Source organism: Macrotis lagotis, chromosome 8, assembly GCF_037893015.1.
Source record: "Macrotis lagotis isolate mMagLag1 chromosome 8, bilby.v1.9.chrom.fasta, whole genome shotgun sequence".
NCBI classification, from domain to species: Eukaryota; Metazoa; Chordata; class Mammalia; order Peramelemorphia; family Peramelidae; genus Macrotis; species Macrotis lagotis.
This window is the reverse complement of record NC_133665.1, coordinates 183,164,019-183,191,671: the sequence shown is the minus strand read 5'-3', so window position 1 is coordinate 183,191,671 and position 27,653 is coordinate 183,164,019. Positions and strand designations below refer to the sequence as shown.

At 45.1% G+C, this 27,653-nt stretch overlaps 2 protein-coding genes across 6 annotated transcripts in view; one reads left to right on the top strand and one right to left on the bottom strand.

The window, feature by feature from the left end:
• Positions 1-334, bottom strand: part of TTC21A (tetratricopeptide repeat domain 21A) — a 36,725-nt gene extending 36,391 nt beyond the window's left edge. For all 5 annotated transcript variants that reach the window (XM_074199111.1, XM_074199115.1, XM_074199113.1 and 2 more), the window contains exon 1: positions 142-334. In XM_074199111.1, the coding sequence (XP_074055212.1) occupies positions 142-168 (27 nt within the window). In that variant the 5' untranslated portion in view covers positions 169-334. The remainder of the gene's footprint in view (positions 1-141) is intronic.
• Positions 335-547: 213 nt separating this feature from the next.
• GORASP1 (golgi reassembly stacking protein 1) overlaps positions 548-27,653 on the top strand; it is a 30,565-nt gene continuing 3,459 nt past the window's right edge. The window contains exons 1-8 of the mRNA XM_074199110.1: positions 548-690; positions 9,245-9,325; positions 9,519-9,722; positions 12,757-12,843; positions 13,060-13,190; positions 13,879-14,011; positions 16,094-16,238; positions 17,118-17,270. Coding sequence (XP_074055211.1) covers positions 628-690; positions 9,245-9,325; positions 9,519-9,722; positions 12,757-12,843; positions 13,060-13,190; positions 13,879-14,011; positions 16,094-16,238; positions 17,118-17,270 — 997 coding nt within the window. The 5' untranslated portion in view covers positions 548-627. The remainder of the gene's footprint in view (positions 691-9,244; positions 9,326-9,518; positions 9,723-12,756; positions 12,844-13,059; positions 13,191-13,878; positions 14,012-16,093; positions 16,239-17,117; positions 17,271-27,653) is intronic.

Genomic DNA, 27,653 nt, shown 5'->3' with positions numbered 1-27,653 from the left:
GGCCCCGGGCCCCCGGGCCCTGAGGGGGGCCCCGGCCTCCCGCTGCGGGCTATTCCTCACTCTCTTTCCAGAGACCCAGGGCAGGCCCAGGCCCGGACCCCCGGGGCCCCGCCTCTGCCCCTCCCCCCGGCCCCCACCCACCAAGAGGGCCGAGTCGTTGCTGCTCATCCTGGGCCGGAGGAGGATCCGGGCCCGGGGGGCGGCGGGGGGCGGGCAGGCGCGGGGCGGGGGTCCCTCGGGGACTTCGGCTTCGGCCGGGCCCGGGCTCAGGCTCTCGCGCCCGGAAACTCCGGCCCTGGCGACCGCCTGAGGCTCCTGCGGCGTCCGTAGCAACCGCGGCGTCGCCTTGGCAACCGGGGCGGCCTCCGGGGCGGGGCCGGGGGCCCAGGCCGGGGAATCCAACCCCGATGGCTCGATCTGCGGGCGGTGCCGGCCCCGCCTCCGGCTCGGCTCTCTATTGGGCGCGCCTGCCGCGCGGCCGCCGCGCTTGCGCACCGCTCCGTCCCGGGCCGGGTCGCGCCTGCGCACCGCTCCGCCCCGGGCCGGGCCGGGCCAGAGCCGGCGGAGCCCCGCCGGAGCCGGAAGGTGCTGTCCCCTCCCCCGCCTGCCCCGGTGCCACGCGTGGCCATGGGCCTCACGGCCAGCGCAGAGCAGCCCGAGGGCGGCGCGGAGGGATTCCACCTGCACGGGGTGAGTGACGCCGCGGCCCCGGGGCCCAGCTGGTCAGTGACATGAGACTGCCCAGGCAGGGATTGCGCCCCTCCCCCCCGCGGGACCCCGACCCCTAGGCCCGTGGCCGCGCGCGGGCCCGTGGGGCCGTGTGTCCGCGTCCGTGTCTGTGTCCGCTCTGACGCCACCATGCTGGCAGCAGCCCCACCCCCACCCCTTGATTTTGAATACATTTTGATGGATGTCTGGCCTTCCTTACCTGAACCCCAGGACCGCCCCCCCCATAGTACTCCAGACGGAACATCAGCCCCGAGGATGGACCACAGGTGCGGGGGTCCTCCCCGCCCCCCGGGCTGAGCGAGTGGGGGCGGGGCCCGCTGCTGCTCCCCCAGCAGGTGCTACCTCTGGAGACCTTGGGGTTGGTCCGCTGCGCGCTACATTGTTGCCTTCGGTCTGATCCCGTTACATTGTTGCCTTCGGTCGGTCCCGCTACATTGTTGCCTTCGGTCGGTCCCGCTACATTGTTGCCTTCCGTTGGGTCCAGCTACTTTGTTGCCTTCACCGTCTACATTGTTTCCCCTGCTCTGCGGGGGGGGGGCTGCCTCAGTTCAGTTAGCTTCTTCCAGGCTTCTCTGCCTCCTTCACACCCTTCACTCCCTACAGCCCAGGAAGGTTCCAGCACATCCCTCTACCAGGACATAGTCATTCCCTGACTGCTGGGGCCTTTTTATTTTGTTTTCAGTTCTTTGCAATCACAAAAACTGATGCCATAAATATTTTTGTAGACCTGGAACTTTTCTCCTCTCAGTAGCTTCCGTGGGGTATGAGCCCACTAACGGAGTCTTTGGGTATGGACCCTTCAGGCACTTTATTTGCATAATTTCAAATTTGCTTTCCGGTTGGTGCCATTTCTCAGCTCCACGGACAATGTATTACTGTGCCTCTCCTCCTACATTCTCTACTGTTGCCATTTTTTGTCCTCTTTGACAATTTGCAGGGCATGATACCCTAAACTTCATTTTGATTTGCATTTCTCTTAATACTGATGATTTGGAGCAAGAATGCTCCATGTGGTTGGCACTGCAGAATCCTCTTAAGAAGTTCAATGGAGGGCAGCTGGGTGGTACAGTGGATAGAGCACCAACCCTGGAGTCAGCAGGACATGAGTTCAGATCCAGTCTCTCAGACATTTAATACTTACTTAGCTATGTGACCTTGGGCGAGTCACTTAACCTCATTGCCTTGCAACGCCCCCCCCCCCCCAAGTTCTATGGATACTCTGTTTAGATCTCAGACCATACCTTGTGATAGCCTTCCCTGATACTCCCTGTGACACCTCCTGATTCTCCGTCAGTCATTGTGTTGTTCCCAGATGCCTTGAGAGTTCTATCTACTGCTGTTGCCTGGTTCTTCTGAAGGACCTTCTGCTCAACCCTCTCTCCAAAGCTTCTCTCCATCCACAGCAGAGAATGTACTTTCTCCTCTGGCATCTTTAAAATTTCCTTTAACTAGAGGCAACATGATGGAGAAGGGGAGTCAGGAGACCTGGCTTGCCATCCTCCTTCTGATGGTCACCTCCTGGTTTTGGGCTTCCCCTCCCTGGACTTTTCTGTCTTCATGGGTCAGATGAGAAACTGGGCTGGGGATGATGACCTTGAAGCTGCCAGAAACCTATGGAGGCATCCTTTCAGAGCTCCTCATACAACTGAAATAACCTTTTCCTTTTTTGGCAAACTATAGTCCTGGAAATGATTATAGTGAGGGCCTCAAAGGCTTTTTGTTTAACCTCTCCTTTTAGAGATGATCGAACTAGTCCCCAGGCAGTTAAAGGACTGGTCCAGGTCCCTGTAGGAGGGCCAGGATGGGGACTGGTTCTTCCACCTCCACAGTTAGAACTGTGTCCATCACCGTGACGGGCTCATGCACAGGCGTTCATGCAGAACAGATAATAGAAATCATATAGAGATGTGAATGTTTCCACATTTGGCTTGGTTTTAAACCCTCTAAAAGAAGCATCTGGCATAACCCGAGAGAGAATCTCTGCCAAGCCCGGGCAATGGGATAGCTAGCTTAGTAATGTTTATCTTGAGCATAGCTGACCAGTTGTTATTCTGCAGCTGGTCCTCTGCTGACTCTCTATTTGTCAAGAGACATTTATTAAGCTCCTCTTGTATGCCAGGCACTTGGATTTTGGATCAGAGTTAAGGGAAAGTAATTTAGCAGAGGAATTTCATGGAACACCATAGCAAGAATTAGGGACTAAGCATTTCTTTTCTTTTTTCTTCTTTACCATTTAGCATCAGGTATGATGCTTTAAGGCATTCTTTTTTTTTTTTTTGGTTTGTTTCTCCCCAGTTATATGTAAAAACAATTTCTAGCATTCATTTTAAAAACTTTGAGTTCCAAATTCTCACCCTTCCTCCCCATACCCTTGAAAAGGAAGGCAAGCAATTCGATAGATTATACCAGCATTTATTTTTCAAAGAGAATTTTTATCTTTCCCCCAGTTACAGGTAAAAGCAACTTTAATATCTATACATGTATATAGGTATATATATGTGTGTACATGTATGTGTATGTCATATATATTTATGTGTATATATGTGTATATATATATATATTTGAATGGGGAAAGAGATATTTTAAGATTTTTTTAGATTTTTACAAGGCAGTGGGGTTAAATGGCTTGCTGAAGGCCACACAGCTAGGTCATTATTAAGTGTCTGAGGTCAGATTTGAACTCGGGTCCTCCTGACTCCAGGGCCTGTGCTCTATACATTGTGCCACCTAGCAGCCCCCCCCATTTTAAGTTTTGAGTCTCAGATTCAGCTCCCCTCTCTTTTCCCTCCCCCCCCTCCCTGAGCCAGTAAGCAGCCTATTAGAGGTTAACCATGTGTAGTCATGGAAAACGGATTTCCTTATTAGTCTTTTCAGCAAGTATTTTTCTGTTCTGTGTCATACTCTGTGATTGACCTTAGATACAAAAACAGGAATGTCCCTACCCTCAAGGAGTTTACATTTGGACATGTGGCAGGCTTCTCCAGAGACCCTGCCAGATTCTCAGAGGGTTGTTGGCTCCTAGGATCTATTCAACTTTTCTTGATTTTCTATTGCAATTATGTTTTTTAAAACATTTAAAAAATTTATTTAAGGCAGGGGGGAAGTAAGGTCACACAGCACAGTAATTATTAAGTGTCTGAGGTCAGATTTGAACTCAGGTCCTCCTGATTCCAGGGCTAGTGCTCTATCCACTGTACCACCTAGCTGCCCCCACAAATACGTCTTATTGACATCTTATGTTTTAACCTCATGGATTCTGAGTCTGGGGCCTCTTCTGTGTTCATCTATTGACCTCAGCTGGAAGTGTAGGGCCCCTTCTGCCCTCAGAGCTAGAAGGAAGGAGTCAGAGAACCTGCCATAGAATGGGCCTCATTTACCCATAAGGAGCCAAGGCCAGGGAGGTTGTGATGAGATTGGTGCCATCTTTTTTTGCAGAAGTGATCGCAGGCCCTGAGTATATTGTAGATTGCCCCCTTTGGGTTGGCTTCCTCTACTCCCAAGCTTTTCCCAGGACCTTTGTGAGACCAGTTCCCTTCCTTTTGTCCTTCTCCATCTGGTTCCTCCAAGTGGGAATCAGAAGAATGGCCCCAGTGTGACTGAGCCTCCTTTCCATCTGCCTGCCACTTGTCCTTTTACTTCGAGCACTCACTGTTGTTCCTCCTCCATGCTTGCCTTCTCCTCAGGCCTGGCATGGCTTCACTTCCCTAGGAATTCTAACGCATACTTTCTGCTGGGTCCCTTGATTCTCTTCCATGACCCAGACACACCTTGTCCTGTTCTGTTTCTTTTCCTGATCCTGGTTCCATGTCTGACGGATCAAAGACCACCCTCTTCTCTTCAGAATAGCCTGGCTATGTTTGCTTTGCAAATACATAGTCATTTGGTGGGCCAGAACAGCTGAAGGATAAAAGACTGGCAGCAGCAGCCTCTTGGCGTGTCTCTGGGACAACCTCAGGGCAGCCCAGTTCCAGGAGGCTCCTCTCCAACTATCTTTGGCTCCCAGGGGTTTGACTATAGTCAGCCTCTAGGCTGTCCTGGAAATTTGAGTGGGGTCAATCTCCCATGACCAGCGGATGTCGCGACTCCTGCCTGCTCTCATCAGTTGGGTTCGGTAGGCCAACCCAGGAATGGTTTCTGGAGGCAAACCAGCAGCTAGGGCGAGAAGTGACCAACACAATGAACAACTTGCTAACATTTGGAGCTGTTCAACAAAGGAAATGACTGTCTTTGGAGATAAGGAACTAGGAACTGGGATGCTGTAGAGGGTGCTTCTTGCATTCCTTATTCAGAAATGTTCCCTGACCCTTCTCTACTGCTCCACAAAACTTTCTTATTATAAGTCCTTGTTTCCTAAAACCCATAAACTTTGAACACTGACTGTGAGGAACAAAGGACTTAACACTCTACCTGGAAGGTTTCCTACCTTCCATGGGTTTTTGTATTTTTTTTGAATAATTAAAAATCCAACAGACTATTACACAATTTAATGTTTCATATACTCTGCCACAACCTGGGAATGCAAAGTCAAAAAGCCAAGACAGCCTCTTCCCTCAAGGAGCTTATATTCTAATGGAGAGACCAGCTGGGGGGAAGGGTTCAGTATCAGTGACTCCTGATCAGATTGAGTCCAGACCTTGAAAGTGGAATAAGGGTGATGGGGTGGGCATCTGACTCAAAAGGAGCCTCTGCCATGTCTCTGGGTGACTGTCATGCAATGGGCAGAACCTGGAATCTGACAAATTCAAATCCTACCTCAGACACTGTCATCATCATCATCACCAATGTTATTATTATTATTGCTATTAGCATAGTATCCAGAGGCAAGGCCTCTCTGCTTTTATAGGCCATTTGTCTTTTCTGGATGAAGCAATTGGTGAAGGAAAGCACAACAGTGCCATCATCCAGGAAGAGACCCTTGAGTGCAAGGCCTCCATCTCCCAGAGAACCCCTGGCTCTCTTCTCCTGACTGATAAGAGGGTTGCAAATAACACAAGAAAGACCCCTTTGGCTGTTGTTATGATTGATGTTTCATCCTCTTCCAGGGCACTGCCAGGTGTGGGTGCCACCCTGCAGACAAACAGGCCAGTCAGAAGTCCTGGATTATCACACTGTTGATGTGTTTATGAGGGGCAGATTCCTTTCCAATCTGTCAGTAGGACACCCCAGGAGGATTGGTGTGTGAGATGAGACAAAATCTCAGTCTCATTGGCTCCTGGAAATGTTCTCTTTAAGAATCCTCCCCTCAGGGGGCCAGCTAGGTGGCACAGTGGGTAGAGCACCAGTCCTGGAATCAGGAGGACCTAAGTTCAAATCTGGCCTCAGATACTTAATAATAATAACCTTGGGCAAGTCGCTTAACCCAATTGCCTTAAAATTAATTAAAAAAAAAGAATCCTGTCCTCCCTAGATATTCTGGAAGCTGGTGGGATATGGGTGTGTCTTTAAAATGACTCTCTGAAGGATCCCACAGACCCATCTCCCTATACATGCCAGCCAGCCCTATGAATGATGAAGCAACTGAGGAATCTGGTCTCTGCTCCCTCCCAGCCAGAGATTGGCTATTGTCTCTTCATCACAGCAGAGTCCTGCAGAGCCACTTTTGGATCGGCCACTTCTTCTGTGGTGGCGCCACCCACCACCAGCCATCTGGGGAGGTGCTGTCCCTGGGAGCTGATCTAAAACTATAGGTCTTTGCCTGGGTCTAGTGAAAGGAAGGTTGAGGCAAGCCCTCTGAGTTGAGGGTGCACCTGACATACTTTGTAGACCTCTTGTCTGATGAATCAATTAGCAGGCAGGGGAGAAATTAATGTTTTCATGTTGTCATACTGTTTTAAAAATTATTTCATTATTTTAATGTCAAGTATATTTAAAGAAAAAATTTATACAATGAGGTTAAACAAACCTAAAACCTATTTACATTTTTAAATGGATTCTTACATATAGCATATTCATAACAGCTCATTAGTCATTTTCGCTGTCCTCTTTTTAGAATGTTTTTTCACAAGTGAGGTACATATTATTTTTGTAGTTCTGATTTTTTAAGGATTACAAGAAAGAATTTTAAATATTATAGTTTTCTTTTTTATTCCAGAAATTCCATATATTTAAAAGAAACCCAATTATAATTCATATAGAAATGATCATCAGCATCATTATAAATAAAAATATACTGAACACATTTTCTTTATGTGGAACTGTGCCATGTACTTTGATTATTTTAAATTTTCATTTTTTAACTTTTAAATTAATGGAATAAAAATGCATTTCTCCAGCAGTTTAATGTAAAAGATGATTGCATATGAAACTGCAAAACAATTATGTTCAACTTTCTCTTTCTTTTAAATATATAATAAAGTTAGCATGTAAATGTTTTTTCTTTTCCCTTCCCCTCCTCCCACCTAGAGATGGTTGCCATTAGACAGAAATAGATATGTGCGTGTGTGTGTGTGTATGTGTGTGTAAAAAAGTACATGCTTCTATTTATTAGTTCTTTCTTTAGAAGCAGATAGTGTCTTCTTCACATGGCCTTTGTTGTTAATTTGGGTATTTATAATAATCAAAATAACTTATTTGCTCAGTTATTCTTTTTTTTGTTTGTTTTTTGCAAGTTACTGGGGTTAAGTGACTTGCCAAAGCTCACACAGCTAGGTAATTATGAAGTGTCCGAGGTCGGATTTGAACTCAGGTACTCCTGACTCCAGGGCTGGTGCTCGATCCATGGTACCACCTAGCTGCCCCTGCTCAGTTATTCTTAAAACAATCTTGCTTTTACTATATGCTTTGTTCTCTTGATTTTGCTCATTTTTCTCCTTAATTATTTCATGAATTCTTTTTTTTTCCTTTATAACAATACCCTTTGTATGATCTCATTAGTAATATTACTGGATTAAAAGGCATAGTTATTATGTGACCATGTATGTAAGGATCCCCCCCAAGCAGATTCTACCAGTAATGGTAATTAGGAAAATTACTTTGGTATCTGAGGGGAGGATGGTTTGAATTCAGATGTGAGGTGATGAGGGAATTCATGGAGTGAAGACAGAAACCACAAGACTTCACATCAGGTATGATGTGTGGGCTAAGTTCAGGACGTCTCTGGAGTTGTGCAGCTGGGTGATGGTGACTGGAGACGTGTTGGGAGTGGAGGCCTGGGGGGCAGGTACCGAGGTCAATGTTGGGTATGTTCAACATAAGATGTCAATGGATCATCCAGTGTTTGATGCTTGTAAGGTAACTGGTGATGTGAGGTAGAGCTCTGCAGAGAGAGGTCGGGGCTGGAGGGAGGAGCCTTGTTTTATGCCTGAGCCTAAATGTTTTTTCAAGTGAGATTTATGGTTCCAAACTTGACCAAACTCCACAAACACGATTATCAGTCTTGGTGATGGATCTTTGTGTCCAGCCAAATCTAGGTGGCTCCCAGACTACTCTGGGCCTCTTGATGAGGCTCTTTCTGCCCCTTCTCTGCTTTTACATATTTCATGAGCTGCACTGTCTTCTCCCCCACTAGCCTATTCTTCTAGAAGCCTCAGTGGCTCCCTACTGCTTTCCCTGACCTTTAAATTGAGCCCTTCTCCACCTGGCCCCCTTCCCTTCTCCCACTCTCTGGCTCCACCCTCTTGTCTGGCTCCTTCATCGGTCCTGTGTGTGAATGTTACCTCTCCAAAGGCACCAAATCACAGGAACCTTCTCCTCTCATTTCCTCAAAGCTGGCCTGCAGTTGAGAGACTTAGGATTGTTTTTGGGGAGCAAGGTGTTCACTCTGCCAAAGAGAAAGCCAGATGATCCCTTCAGATGATCACTTAAAGGGAAAATAGCGGGTGAATTAAAAAACAAAACAAAACAGATTGGTCTTCTTTGTTCTGTGCTGGACCAACATCACGCCTTCATCCAAGGGCTCATTCGCCATCATCTCTGCCTGTTCATTTGGCTGCTTTCTGGGCTGCCTAGGGCGAGAGCCAGGGGATTTCTGAGTCAGAGGGGCCCAGAATTCTGGTGGTTCTGCACCAGGTAGTAAAGGGGCAGAGCTGAGCCTGGCAGTGGGACCCTGGGCAAGTCATTCTACCTGCACTTGTTTTTTTCATTTATAAAAGGGGACGTCGATAGAACCGTCCTCACAGGCATGTTAGGAGAATCAGTAAGAAAATTGTTGTTAAGTGCATGAAAGTTCTCTGTCAATGCTAGCTATTATTGTAACTGCTCCCACTAGGGCTACTGCTGCCACCACCGCTGCCACTGCCCCACCACTGCTGGTACTACCACTGCTGCTATGAAGTTGCCTGTTTGGGGCCAGGCACCCTGCCAACACTTGGTTTACAGTCCCTGTTCCTAAGGCTGGCACTCCAGGGATCTTCAAGACCAGGGGAGAAGGCGGGAGAGGGTCCCTAAGCAGGCAGTGAAGCTGGAGGAGTTGGGCAGGACCTGCTGGAGGCTGTTTGAGGGTGGGTGGGGGCTTGGGGGGGGTTTCTAGGCCTGAGCCATGACCTTACCTAGCCTTGTCTGGCTTCCTGCTTGACAGGTTCAGGAGAACTCTCCGGCTCAGCAAGCTGGCTTGGAGCCCTTCTTTGATTTCATCATCACCATTGGCCATGCAAGGCTGGTGAGTCCAGGGGCGCCCCTGCCCTTCCTACCCCTCCTGAGGGTGGTGGTAGGTTCTTATCCAAGCCCAGGCTTCCTTTTTCTGGGTGGGGGCCCATGATGGTGAGCTGGGGCAGTTTTTTCTGTGGCCTCAGGGTATGTTAACAGGAAGAAGCTTTGGGGGACCCCTCCCCCCTTTCTCTCCCCAATGACAGAACAAGGAGAGCAGCACCCTGAAGGACCTCCTGAAGGCTAACATGGAGAAGCCAGTGAAGCTAGAGGTGTACAGCATCAAGACACTAAGGGTGCGTGAGGTGGAGGTGGTGCCCAGCAACATGTGGGGAGGCCAGGGCCTGCTGGGGGCCAGTGTGCGCTTCTGCAGCTTCCAGAGGGCCAACGAGCAGGTGTGGCACGTTTTGGTAAGTGGATATCTTGGTGTGTGCCTCCCCTCTCCTGCCTCCTGGCCTCCCGGGGTTCCCCAGGCCTGGGAAGATCCTGGCCTCATGTCCAGAGGCAGCTGTAGTCTAGCCTTTGGCTTGGCCAGCTCTTGGTCACTCACTGACTCCTGAGTCTCTACCTAAAAATACCTGGCCCCTAGGTTTTACCACCCCCACTCTGCCAATCCTTCTTGGCTGGGGCCCCTCTTTTCCTTCCCTTCTCACCCATCCCTTTCCTCCAGGCCAGCAGTGACTGCAGGTGTCCAGCCCTCTATGTGGGGGGAGGCCTATGGTCTCCTCTCCTCTCCTTTTTCTTCCTGCCTCTCTGACACAGGCTGTGCTCCTAGAGGATGATGATGATGATGATGATGATGACTTTGAGGGCAGCAATGCAACATTTGCAAAATCCTTCCTGAACATTTCTCTAACTTATTTGATCCTCCCAGCAGCCTTGCAGGGTAGATATTATTACTCCCATCTTACATGAAGAAACTGAGGCAAACTGATGAAGTGTCTTACTGAGGTCATACAGCTTGTAAATGTCCGAGGCAGGATTTGAACTCAGTTCTTCCAGACTCTAGATTTACCACTCTGGCTACTTAGCAGCTCCACAGCATTCTTTTTCAGACATTTTTCTTCTTTTTTGGCTTCTTCCCATCTAGTTGTGAACATGCTCAAGTCTCCTCTGCTCAGATGCAGGAGAACCTCAGCCTTGCCGTCTGTAATATAAGGATTTTTTATTTTTTGGTTTTTCCAAGGCAGTGGGGTTAAGTGGTTGCCCCAGGCTACACAGCTAGGTGATTATTAAGTGTCTGAGGTCGGATTTGAACTCAGGTACTCCTGACTCCAGGGCCAGTGCTCTATCCACTGCATCACCTAGCCGCCCCAGATTTTATTTTTTTAATACATTTTAATTGATGTTATATTTTTGCAAATACATGCTATGAAAGTTTTCAAATCCATTCACATGCATATGTATATTTTTCTTTAGGTTTTTTTTTTTTTTTGCAAGGCAAATGGGGTTAAGTGGCTTGCCCAAGGCTACACAGCTAGGTAATTATTAAGTGTCTGAGACCGGATTTGAACCCAGGTACTCCTGACTCCAGGGCCAGTGCTTTATCCACTGTGCCACTTAGCCACCCCCATATGTATATTTTAAAGTTAACAAAATTTCCTTCCACCCTCCCTTCCCACCCCCGCCCCTCAGCAGTGAACAGTCAGGTTAATATTGTACACACACAGTTAAATATGATTACAGATTACTTTTTTTTCACTATGAGGAATTAGGATTAAGGGAAAGAAATACATAAGAGATCATTTTTTATTTTTTTATTTTTTTTTATTTTTTAGGTTTTTGCAAGGCAATGGGGTTAAGTGGCTTGCCCAAGGCCACACAGCTAGGTCATTATTAAGTGTCTGAGACTGGATTTGAACCCAGGTACTCCTGACTCCAAGGCCGGTGCTTTATCCACTATGCCACCTAGCTGCCCCTAGAGATCATTTTTTAAAAAAGTGATTGTAGTGTTCATCAAGTTCTGAAGGATTTTTTTGTTTTGTTTTGTTTTGTTTTCCTTCCTCTGAATGGGGATTAGCATTGTCCATAGCTGGTCTAATATGATTGTCCCAGCTCTCTGAACTGCTGAGAGGAGCTGCTTCCATCAAGGTTGTCCATCTCACAATGTTGTTGTTAATGTGCACATTGTTCTCTTGGTTCTGCTTCCTTCCCTCAGCACCAGACCCTGTAAGTCATTCCATGCTTCTCTAGAGTCTGACCCTTTATGGTTTCTTCTAGAACAATACTATTCCACAGTATTCATTGTGCCATAACTTGTTTAACCATTCCTCAATGGATGAGCACCCTCTCATTTTCCAATTCTTTGCCACTACAAAAAGAGCTACTATGAATATTTTGGAACATGTGGGCTTTTCACATTTTTTATGATTCCTTCTGGGTATAGGCTTAGTATTGGTATTGCTGGGTCAAAGGGTATGAACGGTTTTATTGCTCTTTGGGCATAGCTCCATATTGCTTTCCAGAGTGGTTAGATCCATTCACAACTCCACCAGTAATCCATCACTGTCCCAATCCTCCCACAACCTCTCCCAACATTGATCCTTTTCCTTTTTTGTCTTTTTAGGTGTGAGGTGATACCTCATTGTTGTTTAAGTTGCATTTCTCTAATCAATAATGATTGGAGAATTTCTTCATATGATTATAGATAGCTTTAATTTCTTCATTTGAAAACTATCTGTTCATATCCTTTGACCATTTATCAGTTGGGGAATGACTTGCAACCTTATAAAATTTTTTTGGGGGGGCAAGGCAAATGGGGTTAAATGGCTTGCCCAAGGCCACACAGCTAGGTAATTATTAAGTGTTTGAGACTGAATTTGAACCCAGGTACTCCTGACTCCAGGGCCGGTGCTTTATGCACTGCGCCACCTAGCTGCCCCCGTATGACTTTTTCTAATCTTTGTCTCAGAGAATTCCAGAAGTTTGGAAAGGGACTCAGGGACCAATGAGACCAAACTCAGCCCAAGCTCAGCAAGTGCCCTTTGATGAAGACCTGCAGGGATGGGGGACAGACTGGGCCCTCCCAAGGCCATCCCTTCCTTGAGGGGACGGTCCTTGGCAAAGGGATGGTTCCAATGTCATCCTGTGGCTTGTGCCCTCCTTCACCAGTGGATTCATCAGTGAACACTGGACCCTTCTCTTCTTTGAGATGAACAGCCTTATCCCCTTCCTCCCTTCTCCGTGCATGGAGAGAGTCCTCCTGCTGTTAGAATCTTGGAGGTGGAAAAGACTGACTGGCTTCTTCTGAGTCAATGATGAAGCCCTTGGTGTGTATGCTGAGGACCACTCTTGTCCTTGAGAGGACCCCCTGGAGGGGGACAACATGGGGTTTTGAGCTCATTTCTTCCTTTCTGGTGCTTATTTGGGATGCTGGGTTTCAGGTCCCAGTCTGGTCTCTACCTCTTAGTGGGACCCTAAGGAGCTACCTGTGCTTCTTCCTAGGATGTGGAGCCTTCATCCCCTGCAGCCCTGGCTGGGCTTCAGCCCTACACCGACTATGTGGTTGGCTCTGACCAGATTCTCCAGGAGGTGAGTAACCCCCCCTTCCCCTCCCCCTAGGGCCTACTGCTGAGGTTTGGGCCACCTTTCCTGGGGAAGCAGGAGACCAAGTGGCCTTGACTCCAGACCCCTCTCTAGAGCTGTGCTGAGGCCTGGTTAGGAATTTGGTGACTGTCCCTCATTGAGAGGAGTGAAGGAGGGTCAGCCGCATGGCCGAGGTGTTGATGTGCCCCATTTTTCATTCAGTCAGAGGACTTCTTCTCACTCATTGAGTCCCACGAGGGGAAACCCTTGAAGCTGATGGTTTATAACTCTGAGACTGACTCGTGCCGTGAGGTGGTCGTGACTCCCAATGGCGCTTGGGGTGGAGAAGGAAGGTACTGTCCTATTGGGGGTCCCTGCCCATGGGTCCTTCCAGCCCCCTTGCCAGGCATGGGGAGAAGGTCAGAGATGGACAAGGTCTTTGATAAATGAATCTCTTGGGGGTATCTCCTTAACTCACTGTCCCCTGGACTTGTATCTTATTCATAAATTACTCTGCCTTGATGACAAGAAGCTACAAAAAAACACATTCCTTGTTTGGCAGGCACCACCAACTTAACATCACATCTGGTAACCTCCTGGGCTGTGGCTTGGTCAGGCTAGCCTCTGCCCTCCCTGAGCTGAGGCCTAAACCAGACTTCCAGGCTTCCCAGAGGGAGCAGCAGGAGTTGTCTGGGGGGGGGGGGGGGAGAGGATGGAGAGCAGGGAAGGGAGCCAGGTTGAAAGCAGAGGAAATTCCTCAAGTCACAGAGCTGGGCTAGAGAGAGCACTCCACGTCCCCAGAGAGCTCAGCCAAGGGCTGGCATCTCGGCAAACACCTCTTCCAATCAAGTAATGGGTTCAAAAATCTGCTCAGACTAAGAGGACATATTGAACCCAATTAGGGTTCTGGACATGGCTACCTGTCCTGAGCATGAGCCCTACTAACTGAGTGCAGAGAAGGCCTCGCTTCTGAGAGGCCACTGACCTGAGAGAGAATGGGGGGACACTGACAATTTCATTGTTATTTCTGGTGTCCCACAGTCTCGGATGTGGGATTGGCTATGGGTATTTGCACCGGATCCCAACTGTCAGCCCAAAGAAGCCCCTGGAGACAAGTCCACCCATGGCCCTTCCTCCTGAAACCCTGCCGCTTCTCCCGGGAGGCTACATCGAGGTAGGAGAAGGGTCTCCCCACTGGGCTCTGTCTTCTCGGAGGCAACCACATGGACTTCCTTGGGTTTCTCATATGGGAAAGAGATGGATACTTTCTGTGTTGCATTGGGAGTAGGGTGGAGAGATGCTGGGGGACTCAGAGGATGATTGGGGTGTGGCCTAGGAGCTGAGAGAAGAGAAGGGGGGTCGGGGTGTGGGGTCCTGGGAACTGGCTTTTAGAACCTTTGAAGGACCTTTCATTTTAGAGACAATTTTAATAGACTTTATGAATTCACATTATTTTATAGTGAGGACACCTCATCTTCTAGGAGGTCCTTTTACACTTTTTAAACAAAATAACTGATTTATTCATTCTTTGTCCACTCCCTTCTCTCTCTTTTTACTTAAAAAATTATTATTATGAACTTGTTAAACATGGATTTTCCATTCACAAAATTGTCCATGAAACCATGGATCTGTTTCAGACAGCCTCTTCTGAAAGGATGTATTAAATTTAACACAGCAGTACCTAACCCTGCCCTGCCTACCCCTTCCAGCCTCCTTAGGAGTATCCTTCTGCTCTCTTTGTCTGAGTTGTGGTCTTGGTTCTACATTTGCTCATAGAAATCTTTCCAGATTTTTCTGAGTCTCTCCCTTCCCTGATCTTGGTAGGCATTGATGTTCCACATTCCATTCCCATTCCTGATTATTCAGTTGTACTCCAGTGAACAGGTATGCCCTTTACTTTCAGTTCTTTGCTACCACAAAGAAGGAACATCATAAATACTTTTGTCTTTTGCTTATCAGGGAAATGGTAGCTACCTTAGAGTGGAGCAGCTAGGTGGCACAGTGGGCAGGGTGGCAGCCCTGAAGTCAGGAAAAATCAATTCACTCAATTCAGTTCACATGCTTGTCGTGGCCATCATCACCTCCCTGATGTCATGGTTTTCTTCCAAAACGAAGGACAAACATTGACATCAGATGCTCTAGTCATGGGTCAAATGTAGTCACTAGGCCAAAGGATGTGCCACAATTTAATTTAATTTTGGAGTGTCATTTCAAATTATTTCCTGGAATGGTTGGATCAGTTTACAGCTTCCCCAGTAGGGCATTCATGCCTGTCCTCTCCACACAGTCTCCAATAATGGTGTAAGGGCAGGAGCCTTACGTTTTAATCTGTCTTCCTTTATGGTTTAAGGATCTGAAGCCTTTTTCAACAATTGCTTGTTCACATCCTTGGACCACTCATTTTTGAGGAGTGGGGCTTGTACTTCTCTATATCAGTTTCCTTGAATATCTTGAATAGCAGAACTTTATCGAGAAATTTCTGCAAATTCTGCCCCCCCCCATCCCAGTTAACTGATTCCCTTCTAATTCTGGGTAGATTTTGTCTACATAAGCCTTTTAAAGTATTTTCTATCTTTATCTCAAGAGGTAGGCAAGTGGGCCAAACGGATTCTGGTCAAGTGATTTGCAGTAAGCTGCGGAGTGATAGCCAGTCCTTGGCAGAACCTGAAATTGGGCCTGTGCCTTTTGATGCCAGGCTAGTCCGAGGTCATTGTTTACTTGGACTGTGCCTTTGTGAAGGGAGGAGATGGAAAGTTGGCCAGGTGCCCCAGGGCAGACTAGTGCAGCAAGCTTACCGCTTGGAGTTGGTCATCTGCCATCTGCTGTGTGTCTTTCCATTTTGTCTGTCACGACCAGAACCAGATGGGGGTCTTTGCTGCAGGTCTTTCTGCTGGAGGTTCTGCAGCGTGGGAAAGACTTGGGAGCAATAGTGCAGGGGGTGGGCCTGGTCTGGCTGTGGTGGAAGTGAGCTGATGCCACACTCGGAAAGACTGGTTCCAGCCGACACAATTTTACATACAAACACATCAAGGTGGGGGGGCTCCCATTGGGCTCCCCTTTGTTTTTTATGATGGTGACTTTTACAGACTTCCAGGAGTGAGGAATGGGGAGGGGGAGGGGACAGAAGCATGGATTAGGGTTTCTTGTGGCTACTACTGCCCCCAACCCCAGCATTGTTGTTCACCTCAAAGACCAAATTGGGCCCAGGGAGTTTGCCATAGCTGTAGTCCCACCAGTGGTTCTTGGTCCTTTTTAGGCATCGCTGCAAGCACCAGATTCCCCATTTGAGCCGGCTTCGGATGTTCTTGACATGGACCAATCCACAGGCTCAAGGAGGGATGTTTATTCTGTGGAGACATCGCTTCAGCCACCTCCCCCTGTCCAGCGAGTCATGGACCCAGGTATCCGTAAAAGTGATGGGTAGATCCAAGTTCTTCCTTCCTTTAAAAATAGTTTATTGATGTATTAGCTTTTTATATTACAGTCCCTCCCCCTATAAGGGAAAGCCACATTCTCTGCCCATAGTCTCATCACTGTTGAGATGAAGGAAGGATAGGCAAATTGCTAGTGCTGTCCTGAAGATGCTAGGCCTCTCAGGGGCTTCTGAAATATGAGAATATCAGATAAGACTTGCAGATACAACTCTATTGCTGAAGGAATGCCTCTGGGAAACCGCTCTGTGATTCCAGAGCATCTGAGATTTCTAACAAGAGGTGTCCATCATGCTTAGTCAATTTTCTCATAGCCTCTCTGTGAAGGGTGATGGTGGCTGGTTGGCCTTCTCCAAGTCTGTTCCCCTGGACAGCTTGTGACCTCCAGTTCTTGCCTCCACTCCAAGCTGCCTTCTTTATTTCCTTCCATACTTGGTGGTTTTAGGGGTATTCTTTCCCAGCTCTGGGCTTCTGTGGCAGAACAGGGACACTGCTGCCTTCTCCATCAGCTCTGGCTTCTGTCTTAGCAATACTCTGGTTCAGTGTCAGGATTCTGGCTGCTTTGCCTGGTTGGGAGTCAGGGCTGGTCACTGAGCTGGGAGGTGATGAAGCCCAGATGCCCTCTTCCTTACTGCTGAGTCCCTTGGTCTGGACTGATAGGGAAATCAGCTGGGTAGCAAAGAACGGCAGTGTTGGGGAGGAGTCCCTTAAAATGGCTAAAGACAGGTGAAGGCTTAGGAGAAGAGAAGAAAGAAGATAGAGGGAGGGTCGGGTCCAGGGGCCTCAAGTGCTTGGGTTGGGGTCAGTTTCCCGTCGGTGTCTGCAAACTCTGTCCCTCTTTTTCCCCAGGTTTTCTTGATGTTTCTGGTGTTTCCCTTTTGGATACCACTGATGCCACCCCCTTGCCCAACACAACTTCCTCAGTCTCCCTCCACTCTTTGGGGGAATCTGTGATAGGAACTGAGAGCGTCCTCCCCAGCAGAGAGCCACTTGCATACAAAGGTGAGTCACTGCTTCCAGGAGCCTGGTTGGAGCTCCCCAAACTCCAGTCCTTCCTTGGCAATGGAAATGGGCATAGGTGGTATCTAGGACCATCCCCCATTGGAGGGCACTCTCTTGTTGCCTTATCAGTGGCATGTGGGCCATGGGCCTGAGCCATACTTATTCTCATCCAGTCTACCCAGGCAGCACCCACAGAATTTGGAGGTTTTCTAGGGTCTACAGTGGCCATATTTACCACATATGTGATAAGGAACCCCTGCCTGTGGAGGCAGCCCAGGGGTGGGGGAGGCTTCCTTCCAGCCTTCCCACCTCTGATGGCCTCTCTGGCACCTTGACCTCTTGCTCCTCTCTGGGGCCAAGCAGAATGAATCTTATTCCTTTTCTGGGGGATGGCCCTTGAATGGCATGAAATGAGCCTTTTAAGGGCCCCCTCCCCATGTGCCCTCTGGTTTCTTCTCCATCTTTCCTAAACTGGGAACTCTGCTTGTGATGGGATCTGACTGGGAGGAACAAAGGTGATGTTCCTGCCCAGCTCAGGGCTTCTGTGGCAGAAGAGGGAATATAGTGTTTGCCTTCTCCTCCATCACCTCCAGTTTCTGTCTTCTCATTCCCAGTAGCTTAGAAGTGCTCTCTTTTCCCCTGATTCTGGATACTCTGCCCCCAACGACAGGAGCTTTCTGGGCCACCCTGTGTGCATCTCTTAAGCTCTTAATCCCCCCCAGACTGCTCTCCCCATCTTAGACTGATGAAGCCACATTTTTGGTATTCACATTTATCCCAAATCTGACTGACTTTGGCCCAGCCTTCTACCTTGCCAAGGTCTCTTTGAATTGATCTTACCTGCAAATGAACAGGCCCTCCGCCTCTAACCTGGTCATTGCCACCAGTGATCCCTGGGATTTCCAGTACATATAGAGCATTGAAGACTTCCCAGGTCCATGCCATCTCATCAACCTTGTCATCTGACCCACATCTCACCATCTTTTCCATGAGAATTAAATGGAAGGCTTTCTCCTGACTGCTTTACTAAAGTCTAGATACACTCTGCTGAAAGCATCTTCCTGATGTGCCACTTGAGTCATCCTGTCCTAAAGGGGAGAAGGGCAGCCTGGCACATCCTTTGTCATCCCTTCTCCCCTCTCTGAATGTGCTGTGACCATCCCTCCACTAATGGATTTTGGAATCTTGGCCATAACTAAGATTTGGGTCCACTGGTGGCTTCCAGTTTCCTTCTCTAGAACTAGGTCCATGATCCATGATTGTTCCCCGAGCTCTGCTGGGTCTGCATCAACACCTCCCCCTTCTTCCAGCTCCTGAGATACTGCTCACTTGTAACAACTCAGCGCTCCCACCTTCCCCACCCACCTTTGCTATTTCGGTTCTCTGGTGCCAGTGGTCATTCTCCTTAGCAGAGAGATCAAGCAAAACCAGAGCTGAGCCATTCTCTCTGTTGTCAAGTTCCCATCTACCCACCTGCCCAGGGCAGAACACCTGCCCTTTCTTGGGGAAACCTCTATTCCCCAAAATTTCCCCAAAGAGCCTTTCTTATTGACCCTAGCTCTCATTCTCTGTCCCAGCTCGTTCTGAGCTCAGTCTAGAAAGAATATTGTACCATGTAACCTTGTTGATTCTACCCAATAATCCCCTACCTTGGCTTCTGTCTTCTGTGACTGAGCTTCCTCTGTATCTGCCTCAGGTGTTTTAGACAATTCCTCCTTCCTTATTTATTAAAATTGTTTTAATTTGTGTCTCAGGAACTTCATTATTGAGAGACTCCTGTTCTCCTGCCAACCATTCTCAAATCTACCTGTTCTTGCCCCAGTGTCTCTGCTGACTTCCAGTATCACAACTCCAATTGCCCTCCAGACATCTCAGAGTGAATGCCCAGTAGACATCTTAAACTCAACATGTGCAAAACAGAACTCTGTGTTCCTTCCACCACCTTCCCTGTTACTGTAGAGGACGATACCATTCTCTTCAGAGATACCTCAGTCTCCCAAATCAGGAGCCAGCCTGGATTCTTCAGTCCCCTGGTGTAGTAAGGTGGCAAAATCTGTTGACTCCTCTGCAGCATCTCTTGAATGCTGCCCCTTCTCTCTGAACTTGCCTTATTCAGTTCCTTGTCACCTCATACCTGGACTGGTGGATCTTCCTGCTTGGAGTCTTCCCCACCACAGTCCATCCTCCACTCAACCTTTAAAGGTATTTTCCTGAAAGGCAGGTTTGATCATGTTCCCTTCACATCCCCGCTCTCAGTAAAATCCTCCCTGTTTTCTTTAGGACATTTGACATTCAGAGTCCTTCATAATCTGCCCCCTCCTACCTTCCCAGTCTTTCTTACACCTCACTCCTCAGTAGGTCCTCTTCCATCTACTGACTCTGACCCTCCATTGCTCAGCCCTAGGCATTCTCTCTGACAGTCCCTGGGCTCTCCCTCCTCTCCTGATCTGCTGACTTTAAGTCCTGACTCAACTGTTCTCTCCAGGAAGCCTTCTCCAGCCCCCTTAGTTCTCCTGCCTTCCCTCTATCAGTCATCTCTTGTTTATCCTCTACAGGCCTCACTTTGTCTGTATTTATTCCCATGGTGTCTCCCCCAATAGATGGTAAGCTCCAGAAGGACAAGGATTCAGAGCAGTGCCTCACCTATACTCTTAGATGTGTACTGACTGGTTTTATCTCTCATGTTTTAATCTTGAACCATTTGAGAGCTGCTCTCCTATAGTCTTGGGTGTGTGTTAGGCCCTTTCTGGCTTCCTCCTCCATCTCAGTTCTAAATTCTTATGTGGAGCTGCACCTGTGCTTCCTCTGCCCTCTCGTGGTGAGAATCAGGAGTGGAGCAGAATTTCCCTGTTTTGGAAGAGGAAATTATCCTTGTGCATATCAAGATAGTATTGGTGCCATGTTTTTTTCCCCCCATAGAAGCAGCATCTGTCTTTTTCTTTCTGCTTTTGCAGCAGATGTTCCTATGATTGACGTGTCCCACTTTTGGGACAGGCCTGGTTGGTAGTCTTGGGTTAGGATGGCTGTGATACCTGAGAAAACTGCAAGCAGTTCAGTCTCCTGACTCCAGGGCCAGTAATCTAGCCACTGTGCCACTTTAGCTGGCCCCCATAATGTCTTCTAGAACAATAATGCTCCATCACATTCATTTACCACAATGTGTCCAGCTATCCCCAAATTGATGGATATAATTCTTTGCCACTATGAAAAAAGCTGCTATAAATGTTTTTGTCCATGTGGGCCTTTTCCCCTTCTTTGTGATCTCTTTGGGATACAGACTTAGTAGTGGTATTGCTGGATCAAAAGGCATTCCCTTTAGGTGTAATTCCAGATTGCTCTCCAGAAAGGTTGTATGAGTTCATAGCTCCACCAACAATATGTTAGTGTCCCAGATTTCACACATCTCCTTCAACATTGATCATTGTCCTTTTTATTGGCCAGTCTGATAAGTGTACCTCAGGGATGTTTTAATTTGCATTTCTCTAATCAATAATGCTTTAGGATCACTTTTTCATATTGGCTAAGGTAGTTTTAATTTCTTCATCTGTGATTTGCCTTTTCACGTCCTTTGACCATTTATCAATGGGAGAATGATCTGTTTTCTTATAAAATTGACTCAGTTCTCTATGTTTTAGAAATGAGTCTTTTGTCAGAAACACTAGGTGTCAAAATTATTTCCCAATTGACTGCATTCCTTTTAATCTTGGTTGTATTGCTTTCATTTGTGCAAAAAACATTTCAAGTTAATGTATTCAAAATTATCCATATATTGTTCTTTTTATATATGTATGAGATGTTCTTTATCTCTTCCTTGGTTATAAACTGCTCCCCTTTCCACAGATCTGGCAGATAAACTAATCCTAGTTCTCCTAATTGACCACCCTCTTTTATGTCTAAATACTGCGCTCATTTCGACCTTATCTTGGAATAGCGTGTGAGATATTGGTCTTTGCTGAGTTTCTGTCTTACTGTCTTCCAGTTTTCCCAGTAGTTTTTAATCAAAAAGTGAGTTCTTCTCCCCGAAGCCAGGACCTTTCGGTTTATCAAACAGTAGATTACTGTAGTCATTTACTGCTGTTACTTCTGCACCTAATCTATTCCATTCCACTGATCCATCACTCTATTTCTTAGCCAGCACCAAACAGTTTTGATATGCTTTATAATATAATTTTAGATCTGGAAGGGCTAGGCCACCCTTCTTTGTATTTTTTTTCATTAATTCCCTTGATAGACCTGACCTTTTGTTTCTCCATATGAATTTAGCTACTATTTTTTGTAGCTCAAAAAAGTAATTTTTTGGAAGTTTGATTGGTATGACACTGAATTTAATAATTTAATATGATAATTAAAAATAATTTTAGATAGAATTGTTATTTTCATTTTATTTGCTCAGCCTACCCATCAGCAATTGATATTTGCCTAATTATTTAGACCTGATTTTATCTGTGTGAAAAGTTTTATAGTTGTTTTCATTCAGTTTTTGAGTCTGCCTTGGCAGGTAGACACCCAAGTATTTTATGTTGTCCGCAGATACTCTAAATAGAATTACTCTATTTCTTGCTGCTGTGTCTTGTTAGTAACATATAGAAATGCTGATGATTGATGTGAGTTTATTTTATATCCTGCAACTTTGCTAAAGTTGCTAATTGTATCAAGTAGTTTTTTAGATGATTTTCTAGGGTTCTCTCTAAATATACCATCATATCCTCTGCAAAGAGTGAGTTTTGTTTCTTCGTTCAATTTCTTTTTCTTATTGCTAAAGCTAACATTTCTAATACAATATTAAATAATAGTGGTGATTGTGGGCATCCTTGTTTCACTCCTGATCTTAATGGGAATTCTAGCTTATTCTCATTATATATAATGCTTGTTGATGGGTTTAGATAAGATACTGCTTATCATTTTGAGGGACACTTCTTTTATTCCTATGCTCTCTAGTGTTATTAATGGAAATGGGTGCTGTATTTTGTCAAATGCTTTTTCAGCATTTATTGAAATAACCATATAATTTGTTATGTTTGTTATTGATGTGGTCAATTATGCTGATAGTTATTAATATTGAACCAACCCTGCTGTAATCACTTTGCTAATATTTTATTTAAAATTTTTGTATCTGGGGTGGCTAGGTGGCATAGTGGAGTGGCCCTGGAGTCAGGAGTACCTAAGTTCAAATCCAGCTTCAAAACACTTAATAATTACCTAGCTGTGAGGCCTTGGGCAAGCCACTTAACCCCATTTGCCTTGCAAAAGGAAAAAACCTAAAAAAAATTTTGTATCCATATTCATTAAGGAAATTTTCTTTTCTTTCTCTATTTTGACTCTTCCAGGTTTAGATAGTAGCACCATATTGGTGTCATAGTAGAAATTTAGCAAAACTTCATTAATTTTTTTCAAATAGTTTATTTGGAACTAATTGTTCCTTTATTTGGTAGAATTACATATTTAATTTCCTCTTCTTTTAACTTGAGTAGTTTATATTTTTTGTAAATATTCATTCATTTCACTTAGACTGTCAAATTTATTGACATAGAGTTGGTCAAAATAACTTCAAATTATTACTTTAATTTCCTCTTCATTGGTGATGAATTCACCGTTTTCGTTTTTGCTACTGGTAATTTGGTTTTCTTTTTTTAAAATCAAATTAACTGAAGATTTATCTATTTTATTAGTTCTTTACATAAAACCAACTCAGTTTTATTTATTAATTCAGTAGTTTTCTTACTTTCAATTTTATTAATTTCTCCTTTTTCAGAATTTCTAATTTGATTGTTAATTTGCTCTAGCTTTTTTTAGTTGCATGCCCAATTCATTGATCTTCTCTTTCTCTTATTTATATAAGCATTTAGAAATATAATATTTCCCCTAATAACTGCTTTGACTGTATCCCACAAGTTTTGGTATGTTGTCTTATTGACATTGTCTTGGATGAAATTTTTTTCTGATTTGTTGTTTGACCTACTCATTCTTTAAAAATTAGGTTATTTAGTTTATAATTAATTTTAGATCTATCTCTCCATGGCCCTTTACTGCATCATTTTCTGAGAAGTATGCATTCAGTATTTCTGCCTTTCTGCATTTGATTATGAGGTTTCTGTGCCCTAATATTTGGTCAATTTTTGAGTAGGTGACATAGAAAAAGTATATTCCTTTCTATTCCCATTCAGTTTTCTCCAGAGATCTGTTATATCTAGCTTTTCTACCATTCTATTCTCCTCCTTTACCTTGTTTATTTTGTGGTTAGATTTATCTAATTCTTTTTTTTAAAAGTTTTATCTAATTCTAGGAGAGGGAGGTCCCTCACCAGTAGAATTTTGCTGTCTGTGTCTTCCTGTAACTCATTTCTCCTCTAAGAATTTAGATGCTATACTTACTGCCTGGTGCACACATGTTCAGTATTGAAATGACTTCATTGTCTCTGGTACCTTTTTGGAGGGTGATGTTTCCTTTCTTAACTCTTTTAATGAGATCTATTTTTGAAATTGCTTTGTCTGAGATAAGTATTGTACCCCTGCTTTTTTCACTTTAGCTGAAGCATAATATATCTTGCTCCAGCAGATTAACTTTACTCTGTGTGTAACTCTCTCCTTCAAATGTGTTTCTTGTTTTACATTCATTCTGCTGTCTGCTTGTTTTATGAGAGTTCATCTCATTCACATTCACAATTATAATTATTAACTTTTTTACTCTCCATTTTGTCTTCCCTCTGTTTGTACTTTTGTCCCCTCTTTTCACCCTATCCCTCTTCACCAATGCTTTGCTTCTGAATACCACCTCCTTCAATCTGTCCTCCCTTCTATTAGCCACCCTCCTTTTCTCTTTCCCTTTTCCCCTTCTTCTTTCCCTCCCTTCTATCAGTCCCTCTTCCCCTTCCCCTCCTAATACTTAAAGGGTAAGATAAATTTCTAAACTCAACTGAGAGTATGTGTTAATTCCTCTTTGAGCCAAATCTAATGAGTAAGATTTGGGTAGTTCTCACCACCCCTCCCCCCTTCCCCCCCTCTATTGCAGTAGGTCCTTTGCACCTCTTCATGTGATGAAATTTATCCCATTCTGTCTTTCTTTTTCTCCTCTTTACAATCTCCCTTTTTTATAAAAGTCTAAATTTTATTAAAAAAATCATTCCATCAAAATGTTCAGCTCTGGTCTTTTCATCAGGAAAATCTGAAAGTCACCTATTTTGATAAATGTCCATCTTTTCACCTGAAAGAGAATGCTCAATTTTGCTGGGAAGTTGACTCTTGGTTGTAATTCAAGCTCCTGTTGCCCTCTGGAATAACATGCTCCAGGCCCTTCAATCCTTTAATGTTGATGCAGCCAGGTCCTGTGTAATCCTGACTGGCTCCTAGGTATTCTTTCTGGCTGCTTGCAGAATTTTCTTCTTGACCTGAAAATTCTGCAAGTTTGGCTATAATATTCCTGGTGTGTTCATTTTGGAATCCCTTTCAGGAGGTGATCGGTGGATTCTTTCAATGACTATTTTGCTCTCTGGTTCTAGAATGTCAGGGCATTTCTCCTTGACAATTTCCTGAAGAATGGAGTCCAGGCTCTTTTTTTTTTTTTTGATTATGGCTTTCAGATAGTCGAATAATTCTTAAATTATCCCTCTTGGATCTATTTTCCAGGTCAGTTGTTTTACCAATGAGGTTTTTTTTTAATCAGTTTTTTGATTCTTGGTGTCTCATGAAGTCATTAGCTTCCACTAGTTCCAGTTTATTTTTCCCAAGAGATATCTTCTTTAGTTAGTTTTTGCATCTCCTTTTCTATTTTGTCAATTCTATTTTTAAAGGAGCCATTATCTTTTTCCATTTGCCCAATTGTGTTTTTAAAGGATTTGTTTTCTTTTGTCACTTTTTGTTCCAAGTTGTTAATTTTCTCTTGCATTTTTCCTAATTTATTTGATTTTTAAAATCGTTTCTGAGCTTTTCTAAGAAATCTTTCTGATCTGGAGACCAATTCATATTCTCCTTGGAAGCTTCACATGTAGCACCCCTTCTGCCCTCCTTTTCTGAGCTAGTATGCTTGTCTCCAAGGTAACTTGCTTTTCACTGACCTTTCTTATTCATTTTGGGATTTGTTACTATCCAGGGTTCTTGTGTCAGGGGAGGGGGCTCCCTGGCAAGCATTCAGTGTTGAGAACACTAGAGGAGGTTGCTTAGTGAACCAACTGTTTGGTTTTTTTAATTTAATATTTATTCTCATTTTGTACAAATGATGTTTTTTATACATTAATAAAATATTCTTGTTTAAGAGTAAATGAAATACCCCCTCCCCCCATAAATATAGACTCGCTTGAGCGATAAAGGGGAGAGAAAAAAATTAAAATAAAAAAAATAGTAATAATTGTAGGTATGGCCAGGTGGTGCAATGGATGGAGCCCCAGCCCTGGAGCCAGGAACACCCGAGCCCATATCCAGCCCCATACACCCAACAATCACCCAGCCGTGTGACATGCAAGCCACCCGAACTCCACTGCCCTGCAAAAACCAAAAAAAGAAAAAAAAAGACCCAAAATAAAATAGTAATAATAGTAGGGGTGGCTGGGTGGTGGACAGAGCATTGGCCCTTGAGCCAGGAGCACCTGGGTCCAAATCTGGCCTTAGACACCCAACGATCACTCTGCTATGTGGCCCCAGACAGGCTCCCCAGCCCCACTTGCCCTGCACCCCCCACAAAATAATAATAATAAAAAATGTGCTTGAGTCTTTGTTCCAACACCAACAACTCTGTCATGGGTGGATCACATTCTTTATGGTAAGTCCATTGCAAAAGTTACTTCCATGTTTTTCCACCATTGCCGTTGCTGATCGCAACTCCCTCCTTTCATATTTCTCCACTACCATGTACTATATTTTCTCCCTCCTTTCACTCTGACTCTGCTGTAGGGTAGCTGAGTGGCACAGCAGACAGATCCCCGGCTCTGGGGCCAAGAGGCCCTGAGCCCCCCTACACCCCTTAGGCCCAGCATCCACCTGGCCCTATGGTCCCAGACAGGTCATCCAATCCCAGCCCCTTACAAGAAGTAAAAAAGAAAATGTGTTATATGTGACCACTCTCCCCCCCATGGTCCATCCTCTCCTCCATCACTCACATCCTCCCCTTCCCCCATCCCTCCTCTCTCTTTCTTATTCCAGATGTCTATACCCCATTGAGTATATTTGCTGTTTCCTCTCCTAGCCACCTCTAATGAGAGCAAAGGTTCCCTCATTCCTCCTTGCCTTCCCCGCTTCCATATCATTGCAATAGCTCATTGTAATAAAGAAAAATCCTATTATATGAAATATCTTGGCCTATCCCCCCTCTCCTTTTTCTTTCTCCCATTACATTTCCCTTTTTTCCTATTAACTCCATTTTTACATCATATTTTATCTTCAAGTTTAGCTTTCTCTTGTGCTTCAACTATAAAAGCTCCTTTTACCTGCTCTATTAACTGAGGTTCATATGAGTGTTATCAGTGTCATTTTTCTATACAGGAATACATGCAGTTCACCATCATTAAGTCCCTCATATTTTCCCCCTTCTCCAATATCTGTGCTTCACCTGAGTCCTGTATCTGAAGATCAAACCTGTTCAGCTCTGGCCATTCCAACAGGAACCTTTGAAATTCCCCTGGTTCATTGAAAGTCCATCTTTTTCCCTGGAAGAGGACATTCAGCCTTGCTGGGTAGTTCATTCTTGGCTGCATTCTAAGCTCTTTTGCCTTCTGGTATATTATATTCCAAGCCCTACGAGCTTCCAATGTAGCTGCTGCTAAGTCCTGTGTGATCCTGACTGCAGCTCCACGATATTTGAACTGCGTCCTTCTGGCTGCTTGTAATATTTGCTCTTTGACTTGGGAGTTCTGGAACTTGGCTATAATATTCCTAGGGGTTGGTTTTTTGGGATCTCTTTCTCGGGGAGATCAGTGGATTCTCTCCATTTCTATTTTGCCTTCTGCTTCTAGAATATCAGGGCAATTTTCCTGTAGTAATTCTTTGAAAATGATGTCAAGGCTGTTTTCCTGACTTTCCTTACTTTCAGGTATTCCAATAATTTTTAAATTATCTTTCCTAAGTCTGTTTTCCATATCAGTTGTTTTTTCAGTGAGATGTTTCACATTTTCTTCTAATTTTTTATTTTTTTGGTTTTGAAGTAATGAATCCTGGTTTCTCGTAAATTCATCAATCTCCCTGAATTCTATTCTTTGTCTGAAGGATTTGTTTTTCTCAGAGTTTTCTTATCTCTTTTTCCATCTGGCCCATTTTGCTTTTTAAAGCATTCTTCTCCATAACTTTTTGAACTGTTTTATCCATTTGACCTAAGCTGGTTTTTAGCATGCTATTTTCTTCAGCATTTTTTTAGATTTCCTTGACTAGGCTGCTGACTTCATTTTCATGTTTTTCCTGC